We start from the raw sequence: 24,983 nt of genomic DNA, 5'->3' as shown, positions 1-24,983 counted from the left end.
CACCTTTAAGACCATTGTCTCAGTGCCTTTCTGTAGCTTCATAAATTTCAGAAATGTTCTGATAAGCCAGGAAATCAATACACCAACAACAGAACTTGCCACCTGATGATTCTAATCTTTGATTCTGCACCAGGTAGCTTTCAGTACTCAATGATACCATAGAATTTTTGGAGCTCTTTTGCAGCAGGAAACTGTTTGACGATACCAGTCTACTGATCTGCTACAAACTCCAAATATCATCAGTAGTATGTGAACAAAGCAGCTTAGAAATAGAAGATGTGGTATGGTGCTGACATTCTACATATTGTGAAAAATTGAGCTTGTCAGGCTGGTAGTTGCTAAAGCAATTTTGCAGAACCCAGAACACTGGCAGTACTCAACATGACTACAGCATTTGGAATGGTGGCCAGTAAGAGATCCGTGAGCTTCAGTGAGCTCTGCAACAAAGAAAATGCTGATACTGAGAAAGAAATGAGCTTTTTTATTTACATCAGTAACACCAGATCAGTCATGGTAGCTAAAACTGAACTCTCAGATTTTAACCCACTACAGTGTGACTTTCATATTACAGATGGAAAAGATGATGAAAAGGAATATGCTACCCTGGGAAGAGGAAGAATATTCCTACGTACTAAACAAGTCCCTCACTAAAATCTGTAAAGCACCTTAGCAGCAGAGACATCTTTGTAATTATTGCTGCCCTGGTAAACAGTAAGGTTAAAAGACCTCCAGCACTGTACAACACCAAGGACTCTGGTTTCAAGAGAAAGATCGGTGCCCCTGAAATTAAGGTTTACTAGAATTATAAATATCCAGAATTTCTGGTGCTGAGCACTGGTAGTGAGTGAAGGTTTTTTTCCAGCCTGAAGAAGCTGGCTTTGACTGAAGCCTGAACATACTACAGGGTGACTATTTTTAGCCTCACAGCTTTCAGCAGATAGAAGGAAAATGGATGCTATTTTGCTAATTACCATAAAGACAAATTAGATATGTTCTTAAATGCAAAGCCTCTGTTTCATGAGCATTTTGTCAAAAAAGCCCCAGGACAATGAGAACTCTCCAATCACAACTACTGATTTCCATCCCTAAGGTATAAGGAAAAATTCATGAAGTATTTGCCATAAACTCTTAAATACTCATCCCAAAGTATCTCTCTTCTTTCTGAAAATGACCTTCATGCTAGGCTTCTCTCAACAACATACCTTCCTAAAAAGGCACAGGACACATTCACTATGCTCTCTATTCAGAAGCTATTTCAGTTCCAGAGAAATGCAGAGGAATCTGGACACAATCTTGGACAACCAGCTCTAGGTGGCTCTGATTGAGCAGGGGTGTTTTGACCAGATGACTTCCAGAGGTCCCTTCTCACCTCAACCATTCTGTGATTCTGTGACTCTCACCTGGAAATGATGATATTTAAAAAATAGAAAGAAGGCAATTTTCATTTTATGCTGTAATAACACCATTTTAGGGTAAAACAAAAGAATTGTAACTCATCAGCAAAGCCTACCTTTTTTTTGTCTTGTCTCCAGGCTTTTACAAAAAAGAAGGAACCTGAGATCCAGTGACCAGATCAATGTCTCTCCCAAAATTTAAGAAAGTATCAGTTTCCATAACCGATATAATTAATATGCTAGAAAGTGTATTAAAAAAAAAAAAAAGCTTTATGCCTCTTCCTCCCTGCCCAATCCCCCTCATATTACCCTGAATACACTTGGCTACTAGAAGCTGAAGAGTACAAAGGAGTAAAAAGAACATATTAACCTTCTGCATCCAGCTGCAGATTTAAGAGAAACACAATAAAATACCTGCTGCATTACCAACAGTAGGCTATGCCTTATTTATTAGTATCATTATAATGGCTGGACGCAACGACCAAAATTGCAACCTTTTTCATATCACTGAACAAAAAAGCATGGTACTATAAAAGGCCTATTAAAGTCCAGTCTCAGAAAACTACTTGTAAGAACAACAAAAAACAACAGACAAAATGAAAAGGATAAGGGACAGTGAAGAGAGTCTAAGGTCACAAAAAAATATATAGGAAACAAACAAAAGCAACACTCCTGACCAAATGGGGAATAACCAATTCTCTGGGCTGCTGAGCTCATCTCACTTAAACCTTGTTTTTCTTACTTGCTTCTCTCAACTACTCTGGTAAAAAATGTGAAAAATGGATCAAAAATGGACATGCATACTGAAGAGTGTCTGTTACTTAGCAATCCAGTTGTTTACAATTAAAGTGTTATTTGCTTGATTCTTAAAAACTGGTGAGTGTCCAAGAACACAAGAATCATATTAAATACATATCTTAACAGTACAGCTTAAACTACATGAACATGATTAACATTACTTTTTTTACAAAGTGCACATAACTCTTCAGGAAAAACTGTGATTGGAAATACTATAGCATATGAAAAAAAAAAAACAAACTTTTTTTGTACTTGATGAGTAACTTAAAACATCCTAGGAAGGTGTTTTTTTACTATACTGAATCTTACTTCAAGTCAGAGGAACTGATCTTTGATACTTGAAAAATCAAGGTCACATTGACTGACAGGCATATGCAATCTCAGCCCTGCATAAAACTGGCTCCCCACCTCAAACAAACTGAGCAGCATTTGTGCAGCATGTCAGCCTTTGTGGAAAATGCACAGACGTATACATACTTATGTATTTTGGAAAGGAATTCATAGCCAACTAAGCATATATACAAGAATATATAGGAAGCAGTATGGTGGTCAAATGACTCATTTTCTTCTGCTAGCAGGAAGTATTTGTGGGGGTGAAAAAAAAAGGAAGAAACCCAAAACAACCTAAAAAAAACCCAAAAAACAAAAAAAAAAAAAAAAAAAAAAAACAAAAAAAACCAAAACCCTGGCATAATGCTCATTTTCAGCAATATACTGAACTGTCAGTCAGTCAATATTCTCTCAGTACTTTAGAAAAGGTGAGCAACTCATCTGCACTAATTTAATTTCACTTGCTTGACCTAGAACACGAAGCTCCAGGACTTCTAGAGGCCTCCATAATATGGTTGTAAAGAAATGTGTCTTTTCAAATGTGGAAGTTCATTATTCTAGAATGTTTTACAACCCATTACTCCTAAAAGTCTATTATGCACGTTTCTTCCAGCAGCTTTTACAAGGACTTTAATTATATTCTCTATAGAAAACTCTTATAAGAAAAAGCAAGAAAATACACAAAATTCTTGCAAGCCTTGTTACAAGCTGTCATACAGCAATCACTATTTTCATTAATGACACTTCAAGACGTATTTTTAAATTACTTAAGAGAGCTATAGGAATTACCACCCTTGTTGCAGTGTTAAATGTTGGCTCTTCGAGGCTTTTGGTAACCCTAGAACTCCTTCTTTTTCTTCATTTAGTGTACAGTTTGTGAGACTTCAGTAATTCAAATTAGGTATAGTCAAATCAGAGTATTCCAAAGCCATTGTGAAAGGTGACCAGCATTTCAGCATCACATTTAAGAATGAAATAAGGGCAGTGAATTCATCCTTTTTTGCCTGCCATTCTCCACTGTTACAGAAGTGCTAACAAACACATCACACAATTCATCAACTGCTTGAGCTGCACTTTACATGTGCCTTCAAAACCTCCTCTGAGAACTGCGAGCCTGCTGCCCAGCCACCCCAGTGCAGAGGACTTGAGCAGCCCTAGAGACCTTTCTGTAGCCACTCAATTTGTCCATGTCAGTCTAAATTGGAGCTTTGCAGAAGTCACTCTCAGAGATTTTTTTCTTAACTTTTCCTTAAAATGAAATGTATAAAATACTGATGTGGTCCAAATACTTGTGAAAATATTCTCTTCTATGAGGAAATGGAGAAGCAGAAATGGGAAAGGTGGACTGAGAAAGATTTGGGGAAGAAGAGAGTTTGATATGATCAGAGGGATGAAGAGAATGGATATGAGAACCAGTGCAAGGATGGAAGCAGGTAACGTGGCAGAAAAATCTGAGATGGATACAACTGGCATGATGATATTTAAAATACAGAAAGAAGGCAAATTTCATGCAATGCTGTAATGACGCCATTTTAAGGTAAAAGAAGAATTGTAAGTCAGCCAGCAAAACCTACTTTTTTTATCCTCTGTTTCCAGGCATTTACAAAAAGAAGGAAACTGAGCTCCAGTGATCAGATCAATGGTCTCTTCCAAAATTTAAGAAAGTATTAGTTGCTATAATCAATAGAATTCATATGCTAGAAATTGTATTAAAAATAAAAAGAAAGGAATGGTTTATGCCTCTTCCCCCCCCCCCCCCCCGCCCTGCACAACCCCAGCCCTCCATTTTCCCTCTTTTGTGAATAGCAAGCATTTCTTAGGAGTATCAAAATAGTATTCTCATCTCCTCTCAAGTCATCTGGAGCCTGAAGCAATCCTAAATGTCTGGGGAACTCCTCTCTTCCTGTGCCCCATGCTTCCCAGTGCAGACAAACTGCTTGGAAGATTTCTCTCTTTGGAGGGGTCATTAATTCAAGGTGGTTAAACATTGGCATCACGAAATAAAAATCTCTTAAGCCTCAGAAAAACAAAATGAAGGCACAGACAATGCATCTTCATGGTGGAAAGTTGACTACAGTAAGGAAATAGTCTGGTTCATGTGGGACTGGCTAGGGAGGATGTGGAGCCTGCCTAAGGCAGCCTGACAGGATCACATGGATGGTGGGAGCACAAGCCTGGTGCAAATACAGACTGTGCTGCACAGTGAGCCATGTGTGTGATTCCCACCTGTGACACATGCACTGCTACCACAGTTCACATGTGCCCCCACTGTCTGACAGGCTCCATGGGGCAAGAAGGGAACTATCATAGTGTAGGCACACTATTTTCTGTGACACTGCAAAGCAAAGATGACTGCAGTTAGGAATGGTCTGCCTACTTTTTCCCCCACACAGTCCAAATATTTTTAAATGGGATCATGAGATCCACTCCCACAAGACAGAAACCATGACAGGTGCTTGGAAACCATGTATATTATTTTCCAGCTAACCTCAATAACGGCAAATGTAAAACCAATCATTAAGGTGCTATGAAGAAATACATTGCTAATAAAAATTTTGCAGGAAGTTCAATAGCACAAACCTGTACTAGTGCAGGATAGTGGGAGTTTCATGGTATTTGTCCCTCTTCTATAATGTGAAGTTCAGGAAAACTGAAAAAGTTTAAATAAATCTGCCGACAACAAAACTTGCAAAATGGAAAACCAAGTGAAGGTCACACAACCTCTGTTTCAGTTTAGTCAGGGAGTAGCTATCCCTAGACACACATTTGTACCTTGTATTCAAGATGTTTAGAACACCAGCCATTTCCATCCTTTCTGTAATCAAATCAAAAGCAGGGGGAAAAAACAGTCCCGACTACTACATTTGTTAACATTTTCACCAGTTTCTGTAGTTTCATCATCCATCCTTAAACCCACACGTCATGCTTATCTCCCACTTAACTGCCAGCAAGCCCATCACAAGACCATGGCTTCATCCTCATGCTGAAACTCTACAGAGCAGCAGGGAGACCAATGCCACGCCAGGCGTCCCTCAGCTGATCTCCTCGACCAGGATGCAGACGTCAAAACAGACAGGATCTGTATCTGCATTTAATACCAGGAAGTATATCATCCTTTTTGGTTACTGCCAGCTCTCAGAAAAAAGTGATTACAGATTTTGAGAGTGTGCAGCTCCATTTTCTAGATCTTAAACGTTTGAAGCTATTGCATTTATCTTTTAATTTTACTTCCTCCCCAACTCAACTTAGTCTTATAGCACTCAAAGCCTACACAATAGACTTGCTGTTTTATCAATATTATAAATTCCATCTTTGAAGAGTCTCTCTCATATAAAGCACAACAGTAAGTAGAAAAATGAACAAAATGGTTTAATATAACACAGCTCTATAATGTATGTGTTTTATCTTTAATGCTGTCACCTTTTTTTATGTACAGACTGTAGCATGTTGAGGGTGGGAGAGCATAAAGGGAGTGAAAAATTAGATCCTACTACTCAAATACCAGATACAGTATTTGGATATAAACCAATTCCTTCTGAGGCTGTGACTGCTAGATGTGCTAAATCTCATGCTGATTCTTAACAGATCAGACTAATTTTTTTTAACTTCTTGGTAAGAAGGCAAAAAACCTCTAACAGCATGTGAAGTTGAAAAGTAGGAATACACAGCCTGCAATTTTTCTAGAGGAAGGAAAAAAAAACAGTACTGTTGTTTTCACCTGCCAATGTTTTCAGAGACAAAATCTGCTTTTGTGTTTGTACTTCTGTTGCTCCTATAGGAGTAGAACATGACAAAATTGAAGACCAGGAGGAGTTGCATCCAGGCATGCATGACAGAAAGTTAAACACTGGAAAATTCAAAGTTTGGGTAGTACTTAATTCAAGCTATCAGTTCTGTTTTGGTCTCCTTCTGTGGTCTTACATGAAGAAACTTATCTGATCAACTATGTACAAAATGCAAAAAAGCACTTGGATCAAGAAACCAGTGATTAGAACAAGTATGAAGTAAATACATCTTACATTCTATATTCATGTATATTTAAAATTGCCAAATTGAAATGAGTCATTTTCTATAACATTACATTTGCCTCAACTCCATTTCCTACTGATGACAAAAACCATGACAGCAATCATAGAACTCCATCTGAAATTAAGTATTTCACTGTACAGGAACAAACCTATGGTACTAATTTCCAACAGCTAGAACATAAAATGTCAAAAAATGTCAAAACGGAATTAACTCCATAAGGAAATACTGGAGCTATTTAGATGACAGAGAAGGTTAATAAAATACAAGATACTGAAAAAGTATATGATACACAGAAATCAGATCAGGCATCAGAGAAAAACTTTGCACTTTATGTTTCTTTTGACAATTTTAAAACCAGTCACAGACAATCTTCTTCCTCAAATTTCCTGCTTTGAATTTCTCCATTTACAACAAACTCACAGTATAAAAAGGCGGTCTAATGAAAACCACATACTTAAAATATATAAAGATGGACTCAATATAAGGAACAATTAAATCCCCAATCTGATTACTAGAGAATATCATCAAGTTAATTACCCATAAGATATATGAATCACATGACAAATTCTAGAGGTATCTGCTTAAATTTTCAGAAGTCATTAAATGATCCTGTTAAATGTGTGTGCTGTGGTTTCCATGACACTTCTGGTATTTTCAGTCACTACCTTTTCTAAGGACCATGCCAGTTTAGATCCAGCACTTCTCCAGAAACTCTTTCCTATTTTGGACATCTTAAATATCTTTACAGAAATCCTTTTCGTCTAGCATGGCACAGTGTAAAGTGGAATTAAACTTGTGTGATCCACAGAAAACCACACTCAAGAAGTGCACCTCAAGCAGACCAATGTAATCCCTTAAATCCTAGGAAATTCAGCTTGAATCACATTTGAATACAGTCATATGTTCCAATATGGAAAGGTACATGTGCTCTAGTAAGAGATTTGCATATGAATTGATGCAGAAGTCTGCATCATCCCACCAGACAAAACCAGAGGGAGATACAATGGCCACAGCAGCCTTCACTCCCTCCCTGTAGTAAATCCACCCCAAAAGCAAGATCATTTCTGGTTCTGTGTAGATCTGGTGTAAGACCATGATAATACCGAAATCACCCTTCCTTAGTAAGGCAGTAATAAAAGCACCAAAGTCAGATATCACATACCATTTTTCATTAAGGACTCCTACCTTTTCAGCTTCATATAATTTTCACTAGCTGCAGGTCTGCATTCAGCACGTTGCACCACTATTCCTTCCAAGGCAAGTTTATCTAGAATGAAAAGAAAATTAAGTAAAACTGGACATTAAAATAAGATCCACCAAGATGGTCAGCATTTGCATTGTTTTTCAGTAATAAAGAACTTACTAAATATAACCTAATTCTAAGGTCTCAAATCAAGTTCTAAAATCCCTGCTATTTAGACACCAAAAAATAAGCAGGAAAAATATGTTTCCATAGCTGGTATACCGTAGACTTCCTTGTTTTGCCTTCAGATGTTTTACATATAAGAATGGATCACAGAGATCAAATTTTAAATAAGAGATTGCAACTCCTTTCTCTAGATGTTGCACTCAGATTATTATCTAGGAACTTTTCTGTAAATGGGCAATTAATACAGTGACTATGAAAACAATAATCAATGAAGATAAAGCAAAAAGCTAATTTTATTCTTATTCTCAGGAAAAGAGTATTACATTTTTCTTGTTACAATTTTTTTAAAAAGTACACTAAAGGAACACAATGCAAAAAAAGTAATAATACAACAGATGGTAACAATCAGGAAAAAGAAGTAAAAGCTTTCAGTTAGTAATCTAGGACACCACATACATGTATTTAGGTAATACGCCTCTCTGTACATTCACCACAAAGTGACGCAGTCACTTTGTTACCCTGCGTGACCACCTTTTGCCTAAAGCAAAGATGACTAACAGAGCAGTAGCAGCCTACACCATAAAGGTAGGTAAACCCAAAAATTAAAAGCAACTTAATGCAGAAATGAAGAGAGAAAAGTGATGGTGGGCAAACTTCCTCACTTCTACTATGATGTTCTAGTGCATGATGTGTGGATGTGGGAGGAACGCATGTCAATTTATCCATCTGGTTTGGGCATAGCCAGTGCAATATGTGTTAAACACCTCTGGAACAGCCCTGCGTTACACGAAAGGATGAGTTTTAAAGGCTTGATTAGCTCTCAGTATTAAAATGTCCTTCCAAGAGCTCTACACTGTCATTGTCACCTTCTGCTGCAATGTCACAGAAGATGACAGAAACACTTAGAAATACTGATGTCCAAATAACCCAAGGCACTCTGAGACACCTCTGGATTTCCTATCACCTTATAGACTGAAATATTACTACACCTGCACATTTAAGTCTGCTCTCCCTGAATAATGCCAGAAGCAATTACTTAGACATCATGTATTTTAAAATCATTTAATCTAAAATTTATTGGATTGATTCAAACTAAATCTTTGAAAGCAGTAAGAAAGCCATATATTTTAAGATAGGCTTGAATGAAACAGAAGAAAATTTGTTTTAAAACACTTGTGGTTTTGTAGATTCCCAGCTTAATGGTCAAAAGAGACAACTTGTCAAATTTGCCTGACTTCCTATGCATCATGGACAGAAAAATTGTATGGTCTTTCTTCTTTACAGAACCTAGTAACTTATTTGTGGCTAAAGTGGTACTAATATTGCTGCTTGATTTCTAATAAGAATTTGGCTTCGGCTTCTAGCAGTTGGTTCATCTCATGACTTTCTATACTATGGTAAAGAGTCTTTCAGTACCTGGTGTTTTCTCCCTTTGAAAGTACTTATAAATCATTACCAAGTTGCTTCTCAATCACCTTTTCAATAAATGGACCAATTTAAGCTCATGTATTATCTCATTACATGACATTTTTTGCCATACTTAAATCACTCTGGAGTTTTTTATTTGCATCTTGTTCCATCTTGAAATGATGCTTTAAGATAACCAGAAACTAAGAGAGACCAGAAACTAGATATAATACTACTGAACCAATTTTATGAAAACCATACATGGAAGTAAAATAACAGATACGGGAGCTGGAATTTCTCTCACCTCACTTAAGCCATTTGAAGGTTATTCAGAATCTATGAATTCAGCAGAAAGAGGGAGGAAGAGAGACTGTCAGGAAAAAAATGATCCCATCTCTTTCAGAATTCAATGATTTTTTTTTGGTGTTTTTTTTTTGTAGGGTTTTTTGGAGGAGGGGGTGCACGGTGTCTGTGTCCCATAACTGTTTCATGCTTAGATGGCTAAAACTGGGTTAAGATCAATACGTCTCTAAAAACCAAGTTCTGGGGATTTGTGGAGTTGACTAGCTATTATATTACTAACACAACTATTTTGAGTCTTTTCTAAGTCTTACATTTTATCTATGTGCTCTGCATTGCCTAGGTGTATAATTGCCTTTGGCTTGGTGAAAACTCACTGTCTTTAAAACAGATTCTGTGAATTAAGCAATCCCAGTCACACTGTGACAGTCCTGTCATAGTTACTCACTGTCTGACCAGCATTTGTGTCAATCATGACACATTTTTTAAAGCAGTGATTCTCACCACTGTCCTTCTTGCTAATCCTGGAGTAAGCCCTTCAAACTACAACTCAAGAGGCTTCCTACTCATAACTCCTTTCTGATAACTGTTGGCTTGTTTTTAATCTTGTTCTGTGCTTTTTTTTTTTTTTTTTTTAATATAAATCAGAATGTCACAAGGATCTAGACTATGTGCAGTAGGAAATGCTAAGCAGGTTGCAAATGTGCTATTACTTTAAACTCACAATCTTCAAAATAAACTAAATTAGATGTGTTAAACCAGAAAAACTTTACATAAAGCCATGTTTGTTAGCATTCACTACATTTCCAATCTTATCTTGAACTCCATAACAATTTTTTTCTGACTTCTGTGGTACAGATTTCAAGGCTAGCTAACCTATATTCACCTGAACCATCTAACCAAGCTGCCTGAACCCTGACATGTCACTATCAATCTCCCTGCACCTTGCAGAATTTTTGAGTTTCAAGGATCAGAATCAGTAAAGCATAGAGTTCCTACCCACTAACTACTTTGAAAACAAACATGCCAACTGAACAAGTTTATCCTTAGTATTACCACAGAATCACATAATAGTTTGGGTTAGAAAGGGCCTTAAAAATCACTCTGTTCCAACTCCCCTGTCATGGTCAGAACACCTAGACCAGGTTGCTCAAAGCCCCATCCAACCTGGCCTTTGACACTACCAGAGTTAGGGAATCCACAACTTCTCTGGTATCTCATCCTCGATGTTTCGGCTAATACTCTCTTTTAATTACCACTGTTCCAGATTTGACTTTTGTGGTCAAATCCAGACAAAACGTTCCAATCGCTTAATGTACAAGGCTGTGCATAGTCTCCCAAACACCACCTTGCAGCTAAGCTTGCCTGCTGTCTAAGAACATCCACTGTCCAAAAACCAAGGCTTATGTCCCTCTTTCCCCAGACCCTCTTTGGGATTTTAACACATCCATAGTCTAGCAGAATACATAAAGATACACACAAACATCCAGATACAAGATTTTCCCAAGAGACTCACACTCTCAAATGCCCAACATACGTTGGCAGGTACAAAGACCCTCAGTGCAGCTCCAGACAGAACCCATACACTCATCATTAGCTGCCAAATGCATCCTCACCCTGAACTCCCTGCCTGAATGCCCCGGTGCCAATTAATAAAGCAATTTCAACTATTGTCTCAGTGAGATGATAGATATGCTGGGGAAACACAGATTCCAGTTGGGAATCCTGCTGACAATCAAAGAACAGAATATGGTAGAAACACTTAAGCCAATGTTAATAAACAGGCAGGAGAGAAATTTACTGGAATTGTGCAGTAGATGGTCTGATAGGATTGGCTTGTTGTAGTTTTTAGAGAGAGAGAGAGATGGACTGGCTTGGAGATTTTAATGTATTAATCTTCTAGTCTGACTGCACTCAGCTTTGATTTCCAGCCACTGTCTTGTTGGACCACTGACTGCTAAGCTGAAGAGCCTGCTAGGAAAGCATTTCTGCCCATCCAAGCACTTACATAGTCTCCACCTTTATCAAGCCTAATAAAAATAAATCATGTTTGCTTGAACCTTCCATTATGCCAGTCCTTCAGCTTCTTAATTGTTCTTACTGGCCTGAGAAAGTCCAGTTTATGTATGTCTCTCCTGAGATACTGTCTCTCACAGCTAGACTTGACAGCATGTGGGTCAGGTTCTGGAGCTTGCTGTGAGCAGTGCCAAGCAAAAAGGGAGAAGATGACCACACTCAGGATGCATGGTTCTCAGGCAACAGGAAAAAGGAGATAAAAGTGCAGTAAGGCCAGGCTGTGGGCATATGTGCCACCATATCCTCAGCTGTTAGAAGATGGGCTGTTGCTTCCCAGCTGCCATGGTTCAACCCCAGTCAGCAACCAAGCTTCATGCAGCCACTCACTGCCCCACAAGCAGGATTAGGGAGAGAATCAGAAGGGTAAAAGCTGGAAAACTCATGGGCTGGGATAGACAGGGCTATATCACATATAACAGTTACTTGAAAAGAAAAATGCCATCACTCCAAATGGATGTCATCACTCCAAACTCCCTCTTCCTCTTTCTTCCCCCACTTAATATACTGTGCATGATGTCACATGGTCTGGAACATTTGGTCAGTTTGGGTCACCTGTTCCTGGCTCTGTCTCCCCCAACCTTCCGTGCACCCCTAACTTCCTCACCAGTGTGTCAGTACAAAAAGCAGAAAAGGCCTTGGCTCTGTGTAATCCTTGCTCAGCAATAACAAAAACATCTCTGTATTATCAACCCTGTGTTCAGCACAAATCCAAAACTCAGCCCCATACCAGCCACTGTGAAGAAAGTTAACTCTTCCCCTGCCAAAACCAGCACACCAGCATCCAAGTCAGAAGTCCTGGTAAGCTCACACCGCTCACTTAAACCATGATGCAGCTTCCTAGGCTTTTGCATGTGTTGGCTGGAAAAGGAACAGCCCCTTCCTCCACTAGACCTCAGCTCTCCTCTTACAGACCAAAGGCATTTTCTGGCACCTCTCTTGCCTCAAAGCTGGTGCCTTTCTCAGACCATTCTTCCCTGATAGCTATGCAACTATGGAACAAGCTCTCCAGGTCTTCACTTGGCATTCCCTTATTTAGGCATCCAGTGATACATTCTATGTTTGTTTTGCTGACCACTGCACAGAACTCATGCTCAGCTGTTAGTGACCTATTATACATAGATCAGAACCTCTGCCCTAACTCTCCTGCAAACATAAATACTGCAAACTCTGCCTACAGTGTATTCCTGGACATATAAACTTTGTATTTGCTTATAATAAAATGTTATCCAAACCAACTACCCAAATCCTGCAGCATCATCAATGTATCACCTTACCGACTATACTCTCAGGTGTACCATCAGCAAAACCATCACCAACTACCTCCTCGATCACTCACTAGAAAAAAACTGGACCAAGAACCAAATCACGGCAACATCTGAGTGATAATTTTCTGCTTAACATTTGACAGTTTGAAGCCTGCAGGTTAAGTTCTGTATAGCTAAATGATAGGGAAACTAATGTGGTATATTGTTGCATACTGCAGCAGTATATATTCTACTACAAAATTGCAACTGAAACATACTGAAGGATTTATCAGAAAAAAGCATCACCTGCTTTGCTGAACAAATTCTAATTTAAGAAAAGGGCAAAAAAAATTTGCACCACCCATTTTCTCTCCACACATTGATTAGCATTATATTACTCTCCCTTAATTTTTAACTGATTGATTTCCAAGTCAGATATTTTATCATTTTTCATACAATACCTTTTCATATTTAAATACCTGTCTCTTCTAATTCATCTTGCAGATATTGGCACAGCATTTGCTTTTCCAGTATTGTAGAATTGCAGTGCTCAAAAATTATTAAAAATATCAACAGCAACTTTGACAGTTCCTTAGACAGCCTTTTAGAAACTCTCGAATGCAAATTATTCAGACTTGCTGGTTTGAAAATCTTTAACTACTATGCTGTCTTTAACAGCTCTTAATCAACATCTGGAGATATTTTTGAAATGAGAAATTCTATGCTACCAAAACTGAGTGACAGGAGCTACTGAATGGTCTAAATGTCCAACAACCTGGCCAATTTTCTGTGTTTTGACATTAAATGACAAGCAAACTACCTCAATAACCCTAACAGATTAGGGTGCATTAGCATGGCTTCCTAATCTAAATTTCTCTCCCTCCTATAGCTGAGAATTTTCCTCATATTCTTTTGTACTCTAATAAAAAATTTAGCTGGTCTCTGTAACCCAGGTTATTTTCTCTGACAGCAGACTGTCGGTAAAGATGATCTTTGGATAGGCAAGTGAGCTGAACCACGGATAAAGGACCAACTTTTCCATGTTGTATTCTGGTCCTGAATCCTCAGCTCCATGGCATGCTCAAGCTTACAGACCAGGAGGTTCAGGAAGAGGGTGGAAGATGAGTGAGAGTGAACTTATTTTCCAAAAGGAAATATGCAGGGTAGAAGGAGGGGAAGATTCCCAGCCCCCTCCTCCTAAGTTTTATTTTTCTGTGTAGCTGCTAGACAACAGCACTGAAATTTCACTGTCTCCACGACAGCTTGTCTGAGTGAAAACCTGAAAATCTCTGTGGATTGCCCTTCTGCTGCAACCCAAAGTGTTTGTAACTTGGGAAGGGAGTACTACTACTATAGCCACTCTCCTAAGTGTGCACAAGGGTGCTCAGTGTACTTCCTGACTTAATCTGAAACCAAAACAATATCCTTTCAATTGCTGGATTCCAGCACTATTCCCTACTTCAATGACAAACCCAGCATACAGGTGACACTAATAATTCGTGAAAAACATTCACTTCAGGATTGCTATCCCACACTGTAAGCAGAACACTTCAGCTGGACAGGGAAGAAACAATTCACTAATAACAGGGGAAAGCACCCAGCAGCAAGCGACTCTGTTTCAATCCAAGTGGGAAGCAAGATCTGGGATGCACTTGGCATGTCTCAGCTACCACAGACTGACTGGTACACAACACAAAAGACCTTCAAAGGACAAAAATGGTCAAAATCTCTAACTTGATTGCAAGAAATATTTCAGTATCTTTGCCAAAATGAACTTTTGGATAATCTTTCAGTGCATGGACAAAAGGAGAGAAAAAAGGAAATCCAGCAAACCTACACCTTTAAAAAACAGTAAGTTATATGAAATCACCCCATTAAAATTGCGTGCACTATAATACCATATGTATCACCAAGTGCACAGGAAGAATGAGGGCTTTTTGGTAAAGTCTTGTAGTATGGCACAGAAAGTGGAAAATTTTCACTGAGAAATGCCAGGCTTTAGTTTTGTTTTACAGATGACTGTCAGCTGCAGTGAAATAAAGCTACATGGGTTTGTGGGGATGAAAATTTTACAGCAGCTCTAAATTTTTCAAGTCGAAAACGTTTAAGTGTAAATATTCATGAACTCCACAGAGTATATTTTCCACACCAAATCCATTTTGAATATTTTATCATACAAACCACTAAAATGATTTTGCATGATCTTTTAAAGAATACTTACTTGTTCACAAAAGTGGAAAATATCAACTGCAAGTGTTAGAACATCGAGAAGATTATTAAAAGAGAATACACAGTGTTGTAAATTCTGTCTATTAAAATGCAGTTTAATTGGACACGGAAAATTTCTTGTCTTTTACAAATCCCTTCTCTCCTTGGAAATCCCTGGTTACTTGTACCAGGATGCTCCTAGCTCAGCTTTAAAATATTTCAAATTCACTGTGTGAGATGAAAGCACCACCAATCATTCTCTTAAGGTTTAACAGACAATAAGATGGTTCAATATTTTAGTTATGCACAATCTAAGCACATTATGTGAATTTTCCACCACTTGACAATAAAATAAATTTGAATGGATGTCTCCTGTAATGGAAAAAAAGTCTTACTTGAAACTACCTGGCTTTTTCATTTTCTCAATTACTAATTCAGTAACTTGAACTTGAAATACTTAGTAATTAGTGAAAGGAGTTAATCTTGAAAAAAAGTCTAAATGTTTAAAAATAAGAAACTGATTGTAATCTCTGACTGAAGTTATGTTAAACATATCCATGGCATCAACGAGTTAAAAATAAAACCATTGCTAATTCCTGGTAAATCAAACTTAATTAATAATACTTGCTTAATATATCATATACAGCAGCAGAAAAATTTAGTGTATCAGGGATACACTAGGGATAAGATACCCTGGCAAGGAGAAGAGTTAGAGAAAACATTTATTTTCACTAGAGTCAGTTACCAAATAATAAAATAGTATAGTGATTACTCTGTGATATCAATAAACAACCTTACAGACAGTGGGAGCAGTAGGAATAACATACTTAGAGCAGAAGAATTTACCGAAAAATAATCTGCCTTTCCACTGCTAGTCAGACAAAGCAGGACACATCTATCTGTAAAGTGAAAAATACATCTGGAGGAAGATGGAACCTCCTCCTCTCCAGGTCTAACCCAAGGAAAGCCTTTGCTCCCACCTGTGCTGGGGAATGCGTGCAGTGGCTCCCATCTGTCCGCTCCCAAGGAAACACTCATAGAGATGCGTGGAGAGCTTCTCCTTTCCTCCTCCAAACTGCATACATTTAAAGGGGAAATCTTCTAAGAGGCAACTGGGAGGCTCAAAGTACAGGAGAGAAGACAGGCATTTGATTTCAGTTTGCTGTGCCGATGTCTCTGCCTCCCTGTACCCCAGTGTTGCTAAGCTATGGTGTTATGTGATGTTCAAAGCTATCTGTAGGCACACAAGCCCTTTGTTCCACAGGGCAGCTGAGTTTTTCTATTGAGAAAGAAGCAACTGATGCTAAACAGTCTTGGTGATTTAAAAACCATCATCAATATAAATGGTAAATCCTCAGTGTAAAACTGTTTTTGTCTATGGCACACAGGAAGGCAAAAAACAAAACCTAATCAGGCTGCTGATCTTGTGATGGTGAGGATAGACCCTCTGACTGCAAATAAAAGCTTTTGCCACAAACTTGGAACAATCAGATCAAGTCCTTAGCACCACTTCCAGGGTATCTTCTGTGGAAACACCTTACTGCTGCACACATACCCAATTAATAAGTGACATGAATATGCACACATTCCACAGATGATACCCCCCTTATACACACAGGGACACCTTTCATTTCCCTGTTGTCCTGCTGTATGCATCAGGTACCGTCATCGGTACTAAAAAACAACATGAAAAACAGGCTTTGTGAAAATAAAAATCCTTGAAACACAAATGAAGCTGTTTAACACTATAAGCACAAAATATGATTTGGCCAGCTGACACTACAAATACATCTTCAAGTATTGAAAATAAGTTGCCATTTAGTATAGCAGTACATATTTCTGTGCAGAACTCCCTAAGCTATGCAAACTACTTAGACTTAAAGGAAAGAAATAAAACAAACAGTTGTTATACGCTTCTTCCCTTACACAGTTAAATGCAAATTCTCTCTTACAGTCATATTCCTGCTATCTCCCTGCACACACAGCTGATACGCCACCTACTGCAAAGCCAAGCTGACAGTCAGAGCAATGCGAGCAGCATTTCTATTCCAACATCGAGCTGGAGCTGAATAAAGGTGCTTTTTAATAAGAAACATTCTCTTTGCAAGCTGACAAGAGCAAAGCAGGATAGCTGTATTGTTGTCCTAGCTTCAATAATGGAGAGAAAAGCAAGCAGGAGAGAAAATGAATGCGAAGAAAAAAACATCAACTCTGAAAGCTCCGAGCTAGACAAGGACTATAAAACGTCTCTGATTACTCTGAATGTCGGTGGTTATCTATATATCACACAAAAACAGACACTAACCAAGTATCCAGATTCTTTTCTGGAGGGGATCATAAATGGAAGAATAATGTGCCCATTTGATGCAGATGGTCATTACTTCATAGACAGAGATGGACTCCTTTTCAGACACATCCTCAACTTCTTACGGAACGGAGAACTTCTTCTACCAGAGGGGTTTCGAGAAAATCAACTTTTGGCACAAGAAGCCGAATTCTTCCAGCTTAAGGTACTCTCAGAGGCAGTGAAATCAAGGTGGGAGAAGGAACAGCTAGCATCCCGAGAGACTACTTTCCTGGAAATAACTGACAGCCACGACCGTTCACAAGGACTTAGAATCTTTTGTAATGCTCCTGAATTCATTGCAAAAATAAAATCCAGAATTGTACTGGTGTCCAAAAGCAGGCTGGATGGATTTCCAGAGGAGTTTTCAGTATCTTCAAATATTATTCAATTCAAGTACTTCATAAAGTCTGAAAATGGTACACGACTGGTACTGAAGGAGGACAACACCTTTGTCTGCACCCTGGAAACTCTTAAATTTGAGGCTATAATGACAGCTTTAAAATGTGGATTTAGACTGCTGACTAGTCTGGACTGTTCAAGAGGGTCGATTGTTCACAGTGATGCACTGCATTTTATCAAGTAATCACAAAGGCAAAGGAAACGAGCACGCAGCCAGTAAACCTCCTTGAACTGCAGCCTCCTGGCATCACAAATAATGCATCTAACTAGCCCTGTACCACAGAGCTCAGCTGCTAATCAACTGATGTGAGCTAATGGTATGTAAATCTCATAATGACATCTATCTCTGGCTTACTTAAGCTGAATGAAAATTTTATGCCTGAATTTAACAAGAATTATCTGCTAACATTGTAAACACAGATGGAATGCTTTATGCTCTTTGTAATATGTTTTCTCAATGCTGTCTTTCAACCAGAGTCTAGCTGAATTTCTGTGTACCTATGTGATGAACGTGCATATACCTAACTGCTCTGCTCAACAGCAGTGAGAGTTTTTTCAGATAATAAGCAGGCTTAAAGTATGTTTTGCTTATAACAAATTCAGAATTGATTTTAACTGGAATAAATGATTTTGACTGTTCATTATTGTTTATGGTAATCTATTGTATTCAATTTGCAAAAGACAAGATTGCAAGAGAGTTTAAAATAAGCAACTTAATTTTCAAGTTAAATGGTTTCTCAACTCACGTAACCCCAAATTTATACCACATTGCTATACTAACATTGCCAGAAACATGTAAACCAACAAAATAATGCTTGGGGAGATTAATTTTATTATAGGAATTGGGTTCAATCTGCACAGAATGTTAAATTTTCTAATCATACATACATATCAAATAGCTATTTGATGGTTATTTGATAGCATATCAAAAAGTATTTGACATTAAGTTTAGTGTGACAGGTTTCCAGTACTGTCATCCTACAATGCCCTAGCAATCATTTGTGCTCCTAAGGACAGGCAATGAACAGAGCCCTTGCTTTGCACAGTGGCTTACTAGATGCAATGAGTACTATCAGTTCTGAACAGACCACCTGCTGGCATGAAACACTATTCACCCTAATTAATAGAATAAATATCTTAATTTTCCTCATCTCCACTATTTATAAAATCTTTTAATTGATATTTTAAACAGAGTTTTAATAGTTTCTATAGAACAACTGTAACTAATTTAAACCCAAGTATTACAAACCAGTCACTTCACAAAAGCAGGCTGAAAAATCATCACAAAAAGCAAGAAGAAGCAGCACTAACTCTAAGCGTTGTTTGTCATTTAAACCAATCATCATTCACAGCTTATATGAACCCAAAATTCAAGTAAAATGCTTATAAAGAAAGAAAAAATCGAACTAAGTATTCTCCCAAAGCATTGATTTTATACAGGAAAAAAATAATGTCAACAAAAGGCAGTACAATCCATACTAGAAGTGACAACCAAGGAAAACAGCTAACAGAAGACAGGCTGAGAACAGTTGTGGTTTGGATTTTAGGGGGAACAAATCAATCTTTAGTATCAAGGGCTGAGAATACAAATTCAAGGTCTACTTATCCCCCAACATGAATCTCTTTTTCATTTTTAACATACAACAGGTATTGTTTAACTAGGTCCCTTGCTAGAGATGAAATAATACAGGGATGCTACATCTCCACACCAGGGAGCAGTGACTGAAACATATTCCAATATGATTTTATCAAATGAGGGGATTCAACCTCTCCATAACACTCATAATTTCTACACAGTGTATTCATTCTGATGTAGTATTCTGGAGAGGTTACAGACTTACAGTTCATAAAAAAATGTGGTTTTATAAAAAATATGGTTCTAAGTGGAACTTTTCCAGACTCTAATGTTTAAAAATCAGATTACTTTACATTTCAGGCAGACATGCTGAACTGTCCATGTATCCCAAAACGTCTCTGAATTTGTCCAAATGCATTAATTATATACACACAAAAGACACATAGTAAAATACTATTGTTTACATATGCCACCAGCATGTGTCATCTTCTCTCCTCCCCCTCCAAGCTATTTTCAAATCGAGGTATTAAAAAAATCCTCATTAACCACTAATCTTGTGCTTATAAGAACCTGTAGGAATTCTGTGAAAAGCTTCCCTAAAAGAAATACAAAATCCTGTTGATCTTCTAGGACAAGAACTAGAAACACAATCACACAGAACAATTACATGAAAAGCCCTTTGTAGATAAAATTCTCTACATGAACAAGATAAAGTGGCAAGACAATCTAAAAAAGCTCCATAATGAATCCACAAGTTTTAAAGCAGCATGCTCACAGTGCTGTCAAATACACAGCCTGCATCAGCACAAAGTCTGGAGGAGGCTCTTGTTCCTGGGATGTCAATCCATTTGCACTTAAACACTTTTGATTACAACATTCATTTGTCCTGGGTCTTTGACCAAAATTTAAAATGTAATTGCAGCTGAAGAGAAGGAAGGCTAAAACCAATTTTTATTTCAAACAATTAATATAAGTTAATTCAAATATGTTGTGGTTGCTCGCCTTTCAGTTAGGCTCTTAGGATGCCAAACACCAAGAAATCAATTGTTAGCACCCTCCTATCAGGAAGCAGCATCAGTTTTTTACTGGAGCATGACTTTTGCTCATGAAAAATCAGTAGACAATTTGATGAGTCTGCATTTATTGTAGAAAATATTTTCAGAATATAAGTTATTCATAAGCTGATAATCAAAGGTAACATGGAAACCATCTGAAGCATCTTCTAAGAATATTCAATAGCTATCCATAAAAGATTTATTTGCTAGGCTTTTGGTTCTGAGTATCTATTGCCTTCTCAACCTATGGAAGAGAACTTGCAAAAAAAAAAAGGTTTTTTAAGTGAAAAATGTACTTCTCTAATCATTATTAAAATAAATACCCATGTTGTTTGGTTGGTTTATTGCAGGTTGGTTTGTTTGTTTGTTTAAAATTCAATGATTCATTACCTTATGTAATTTTAACTAGATTTTTTGTATATTTCTGTGTAAGTAGCACTGACATCTATGGCACACACGTAAAGTCATCTGCTGCAACACTAACTTCAATCTTGTTTATTTCCCCTTTTCCATGAGCAGCGATGCATTTCTGCAAGTGCCAGGGTTGAAATTTTACATACTACCTCTGATCGAAGGCACCTCAGCTCTTTGAATTACACAGCAGAAAGGGACATGGAGGTAAAAAATAATTCCCTTCCCTATTCAGACTAAAGAAATCCACAACTGTCTTGAATCATGACATATCAGCTACAATTAGACACTTCTTGAGCAATTTTTCAGGGTGGGAGTGTCTTGTTTTGGTGTATGAACAAAAAAGCACATAAAAACCTCAATACTGTGAATAATGTTTCCTTTGCACTCCATAAACTTACTAAATATAACATAAATTTATTTTGCATATGTTCAGTCAGGTTTCCATTATGTTCCATCACAGTATGATGAGCCAGAAAAAGTACCCAGTTATGCATCAGCTACCTTTTCTGTCTTTTCTTTAACGCTGAAAATTTCATATTCAATAACTACTATGACAATACAAAAGCTTCAAAACCAAGAACTTAAGTCAGAAATACCCACAGTTGTTCTAACAACATTAACATTACTTAGTATATGATGTGCAGGTAAAATATTTATATTCTTCCTTCTCTCCTTAAGACTTGGATCACGACAAACTTATCAGAACTGCCCTACAAGTATCAGAAGGAATGACAATTACCGTAATTTCCTTGGTGATCTTCAACTGCTCCAGTAGGAGTAAGAAGGAACTTCCCTCCATTTCCCCAATGAGGTACTTAACCTGCTCCCAGGCTTGCTCAGTACTGGTTGCCTCCCTGCCTATTTTGTCAGATGAGAAAAGGGGTCACCAAGCAGAAAAGACAGAGGCAACTGAAGGCAGGACTAAATTCCATAGACTACAATTTATTTTTTTTTTTTGCCCCTATTAATTTCTTGAATGATTGCTCATGGAAAAATATAAATAGCTGCCAAACTGACCAAAATACTGACATCTGGATGCCCACCTTTCCTCAGTGGTGGAAGAGAAGCCAAGGACATTATCACACTTGACATAGGTACCAACTATATGGATTTCTATTGAGAACAAAATCTACAAGTGGCTGCACTATGTCAGACTAAGGCCTCTTTTAGCCCAGTTTTCCCTGGTGACTGAGGACTGTTTCTATACCCAGACACTTCACATGTCTGGGAGAACTCCCATTTTTGATCCTTTGACCCTCACATTCTTTCCCTTGTCTTGTTCTCTCCTCCTATGATACAACAATTTTTCTTTTCTGTTTCACCACACTCCTTCCTTTCATCCGGCCAGTTGTGGGGCTTTGTCAGGGATGCCTAGGAAAGAGTAACATATACATATACAATATATATGGGAAAAACATATACAATGCCGGCTCAAAGTATTTCTTCAGTCTCTAACCACTTACTGTCCAATGACTTCTGGAGTTAGATGTGATTTCTAGAACTAGTCTTGATGCTGTGAAATACAGAGGCTGCACAACAAGGTCAAATTGCAGCTCCAGTTCTGTACCTTCAGTACTGACTCACCCACTGACCAGTGTTTCACAGCCTCATAATTGTACTATTGATGTTTTCAAAGGCTCATGTCATATTTTTACTTTTTTGAATTTGAACCAATTACAACTGTTTAAGGGACAACAGGTCACTTCTTTTATACAGTAGGTAAAAATCACATTTGCAGAAAATCAGTAGCATTGTTATTTTCGCTTCTTAAAAGCATTACAAGGCTTCCACTCAGTAAGGTGAGAAGAGGTTAGGAAAATTATCTTCTTCCTCCACTCCTCATTAGGATACAAGCAGAATAAGGGCAGGCAACAAATAATACCATATAATAAAAGCAGAGTCTAATCCATTCATTTATTTGTGTAGAAGGGTCATGTTGCCCTAATGCTACTGACTAATAAATCAGGATTGGGGATGAAGAGCACAAGTTCACTTGGATCTGTGACAAAATAAATACTATTTTCCTAGGCTGGATCATCTTTGCAAAATAGCTATTACATAAACTCAGCATTGATTGCTGCCCTGCAACACAGGGTAGATTGACAGGAAAGTGACTACTAGTTAAAAAATGAAGGAATCCTTATATGAAGAGAGAGGCTTGCAAAGTTTACTATGTTGAAACAAAATCAGTAAGTAAGGCACAAGAAATTTAGGAACAGAAAAACAAACATTTTGGGGTTTATTTACATTTGAAATAGACATTCTGTAACTCCTATGTATTGGTATATCACAGCGAACATTGTCTCAAAACACTGCCTCTGTAAATCATCATCATGCCAAACAAAATGCCAGAAAACAAGCAGTGTGGCAAAGACTGGGGAAGATGTATGATGACACCTGAGGAACACGGATGAGCAAGCACTCCAAAAAAGAAGCTGCAGTTGCCTTTCCTTCTGAAATTGCGTAATATTCTGTAGAACTAGACAGCTGATTTCTTTTCCCAAAAATGTTTGTAGTAGGAGTACCTCACACAGCTAATGCAACAGTCTCCCAAGAAGCTGTTTCTATCTGTGCTGTTCAAAGCTGGTACAATAATTATAGCTGAAAACAGCAGCTACCCATTTAAAACACCATTACAACATGATGATATGCAAGCTCAACATGCTAGGATTTCAAAACCAAGTTGTTAGAAGATGACTTGCATAAATTGAGTCGTTTTGAATGTCTGTAAGCTTTTCCTGGTAATGCTAAAAAATACAATACTGCCTTGTTCACTGGTGGTGTGACTTTGGGGGACATAACCCCGGTTTGCACATAGTTCATGAAAGCCATCATCTTTCTGGGCATTAAAGAGGGATTCCATTAGTTCCACCCAAAGCATTATTTCAGTTTTGTACTGAAATAGTACAGTTTTGTACTCTACGCTTTTCCAGAATACGTTTTTTTTTTTTTTCTTTTGACACCACCAAACTTTCAGCTTCGTTCCAAGTATGGAAAGCCTGCTTTAACCAAAGCACAAGGTCTCCTTGATCACAGCTCCTGAAGAGAGATATGGCATCCTGTGTCAGGGGGTGGCACTTTACCAGCAACAGAAACACATCAAGGAAATGAGAATTCAGATTTAAAAACCCAAGGCTGCTTGCTTGGGAAATGCCCCAGGAAGATGAAGTTCCAAGGGGCTTGCTAGAGTCTGGAGTCTGATGCTCAGGGAAGCCTGCAGTGCTGGACTCCCCCAGCTGTGAGAATGGGGAGGGAGAAGTGAGGTGAGAGGGCCTATGAGCACTGTGAGAAGAAAAGGAAGGGACTCAGTGTTACCCTCTGTCAGCTGAGGGTCTTGGTTTTGTGATGAAGACAGATCCACACAGTGCAACAGCGAGGTTATACAATACAAGTAATGTCTAATAATCCTGAAATAAATAAATAAATAATGGAGGAAAAATCATACAAAATTTTCTTTTTGCTTTTCATATGCCAGCTTTCAAGGAGGCAATTTTCTTTACTGTAGCAGAAGTCAGAGGAATTAATTTTTTTTTTAATTGTTAATAGAAAACTTCAAGCTACAAATCTCCTGCTGCAGCTCCACAGAAAGCTATTTGTTAGCTCCTAGGAGATTCCTGATTTTGTACCATAGCAAACAGATAAACTGGAAAGAAAAAACCAGGTCAGAGGTGGATACAGACTCTCAATCAGGAAGAAAAAATAAGCAAACAAACTAGCAATGAACAGGCTAAGCATGAAAAAATGTAAACAGAACAAGCAACTGTAACACCAAACCCAGTCATTTATTGCCTCTCTACTACTTAAATAAGGCCTTTGGCAAGTATTAGGGATAAAGCAGTACATTTTCTCAGCGCTGAAACTGGTAGTCTCAGAGGAGACAAATTAAAGGTCCTGCCAGCCAGGTTGATAAGAATCAGCTAAAGAGAGGAAAAGGCACTCTTGAGGTTAGAAGTCTTATCAATATTAATATTATCTAAGGCCTGCAACACTGCCAGGTCTCGTGACATTGCCAACACACTTTCTAAAAAGAACAGCAA

The 24,983-nt window shown here is 38.0% G+C and overlaps 2 protein-coding genes across 2 annotated transcripts in view; one reads left to right on the top strand and one right to left on the bottom strand.

The window, feature by feature from the left end:
• The window catches only part of GTF2F2 (general transcription factor IIF subunit 2), a 78,061-nt gene that overhangs the window by 33,993 nt on the left and 19,085 nt on the right, over positions 1 to 24,983 (bottom strand). The window contains exon 6 of the mRNA XM_030272280.4: positions 7,737 to 7,818. Within this exon, the coding sequence (XP_030128140.1) occupies positions 7,737 to 7,818 (82 nt within the window). The remainder of the gene's footprint in view (positions 1 to 7,736; positions 7,819 to 24,983) is intronic.
• KCTD4 (potassium channel tetramerization domain containing 4) lies at positions 17,143 to 18,542 on the top strand. Its single transcript, NM_001245802.1, is given in 1 exon segment — positions 17,143 to 18,542. A coding segment is annotated over 1 exon segment (774 nt). The 5' UTR covers positions 17,143 to 17,311; the 3' UTR covers positions 18,086 to 18,542.

This window comes from Taeniopygia guttata, chromosome 1 (genome assembly GCF_048771995.1).
Source record: "Taeniopygia guttata chromosome 1, bTaeGut7.mat, whole genome shotgun sequence".
NCBI classification, from domain to species: domain Eukaryota; kingdom Metazoa; phylum Chordata; class Aves; order Passeriformes; family Estrildidae; genus Taeniopygia; species Taeniopygia guttata.
The sequence above is the reverse complement of the archived record's forward strand: the minus strand, read 5'-3'. Positions and strand labels throughout refer to the sequence as shown.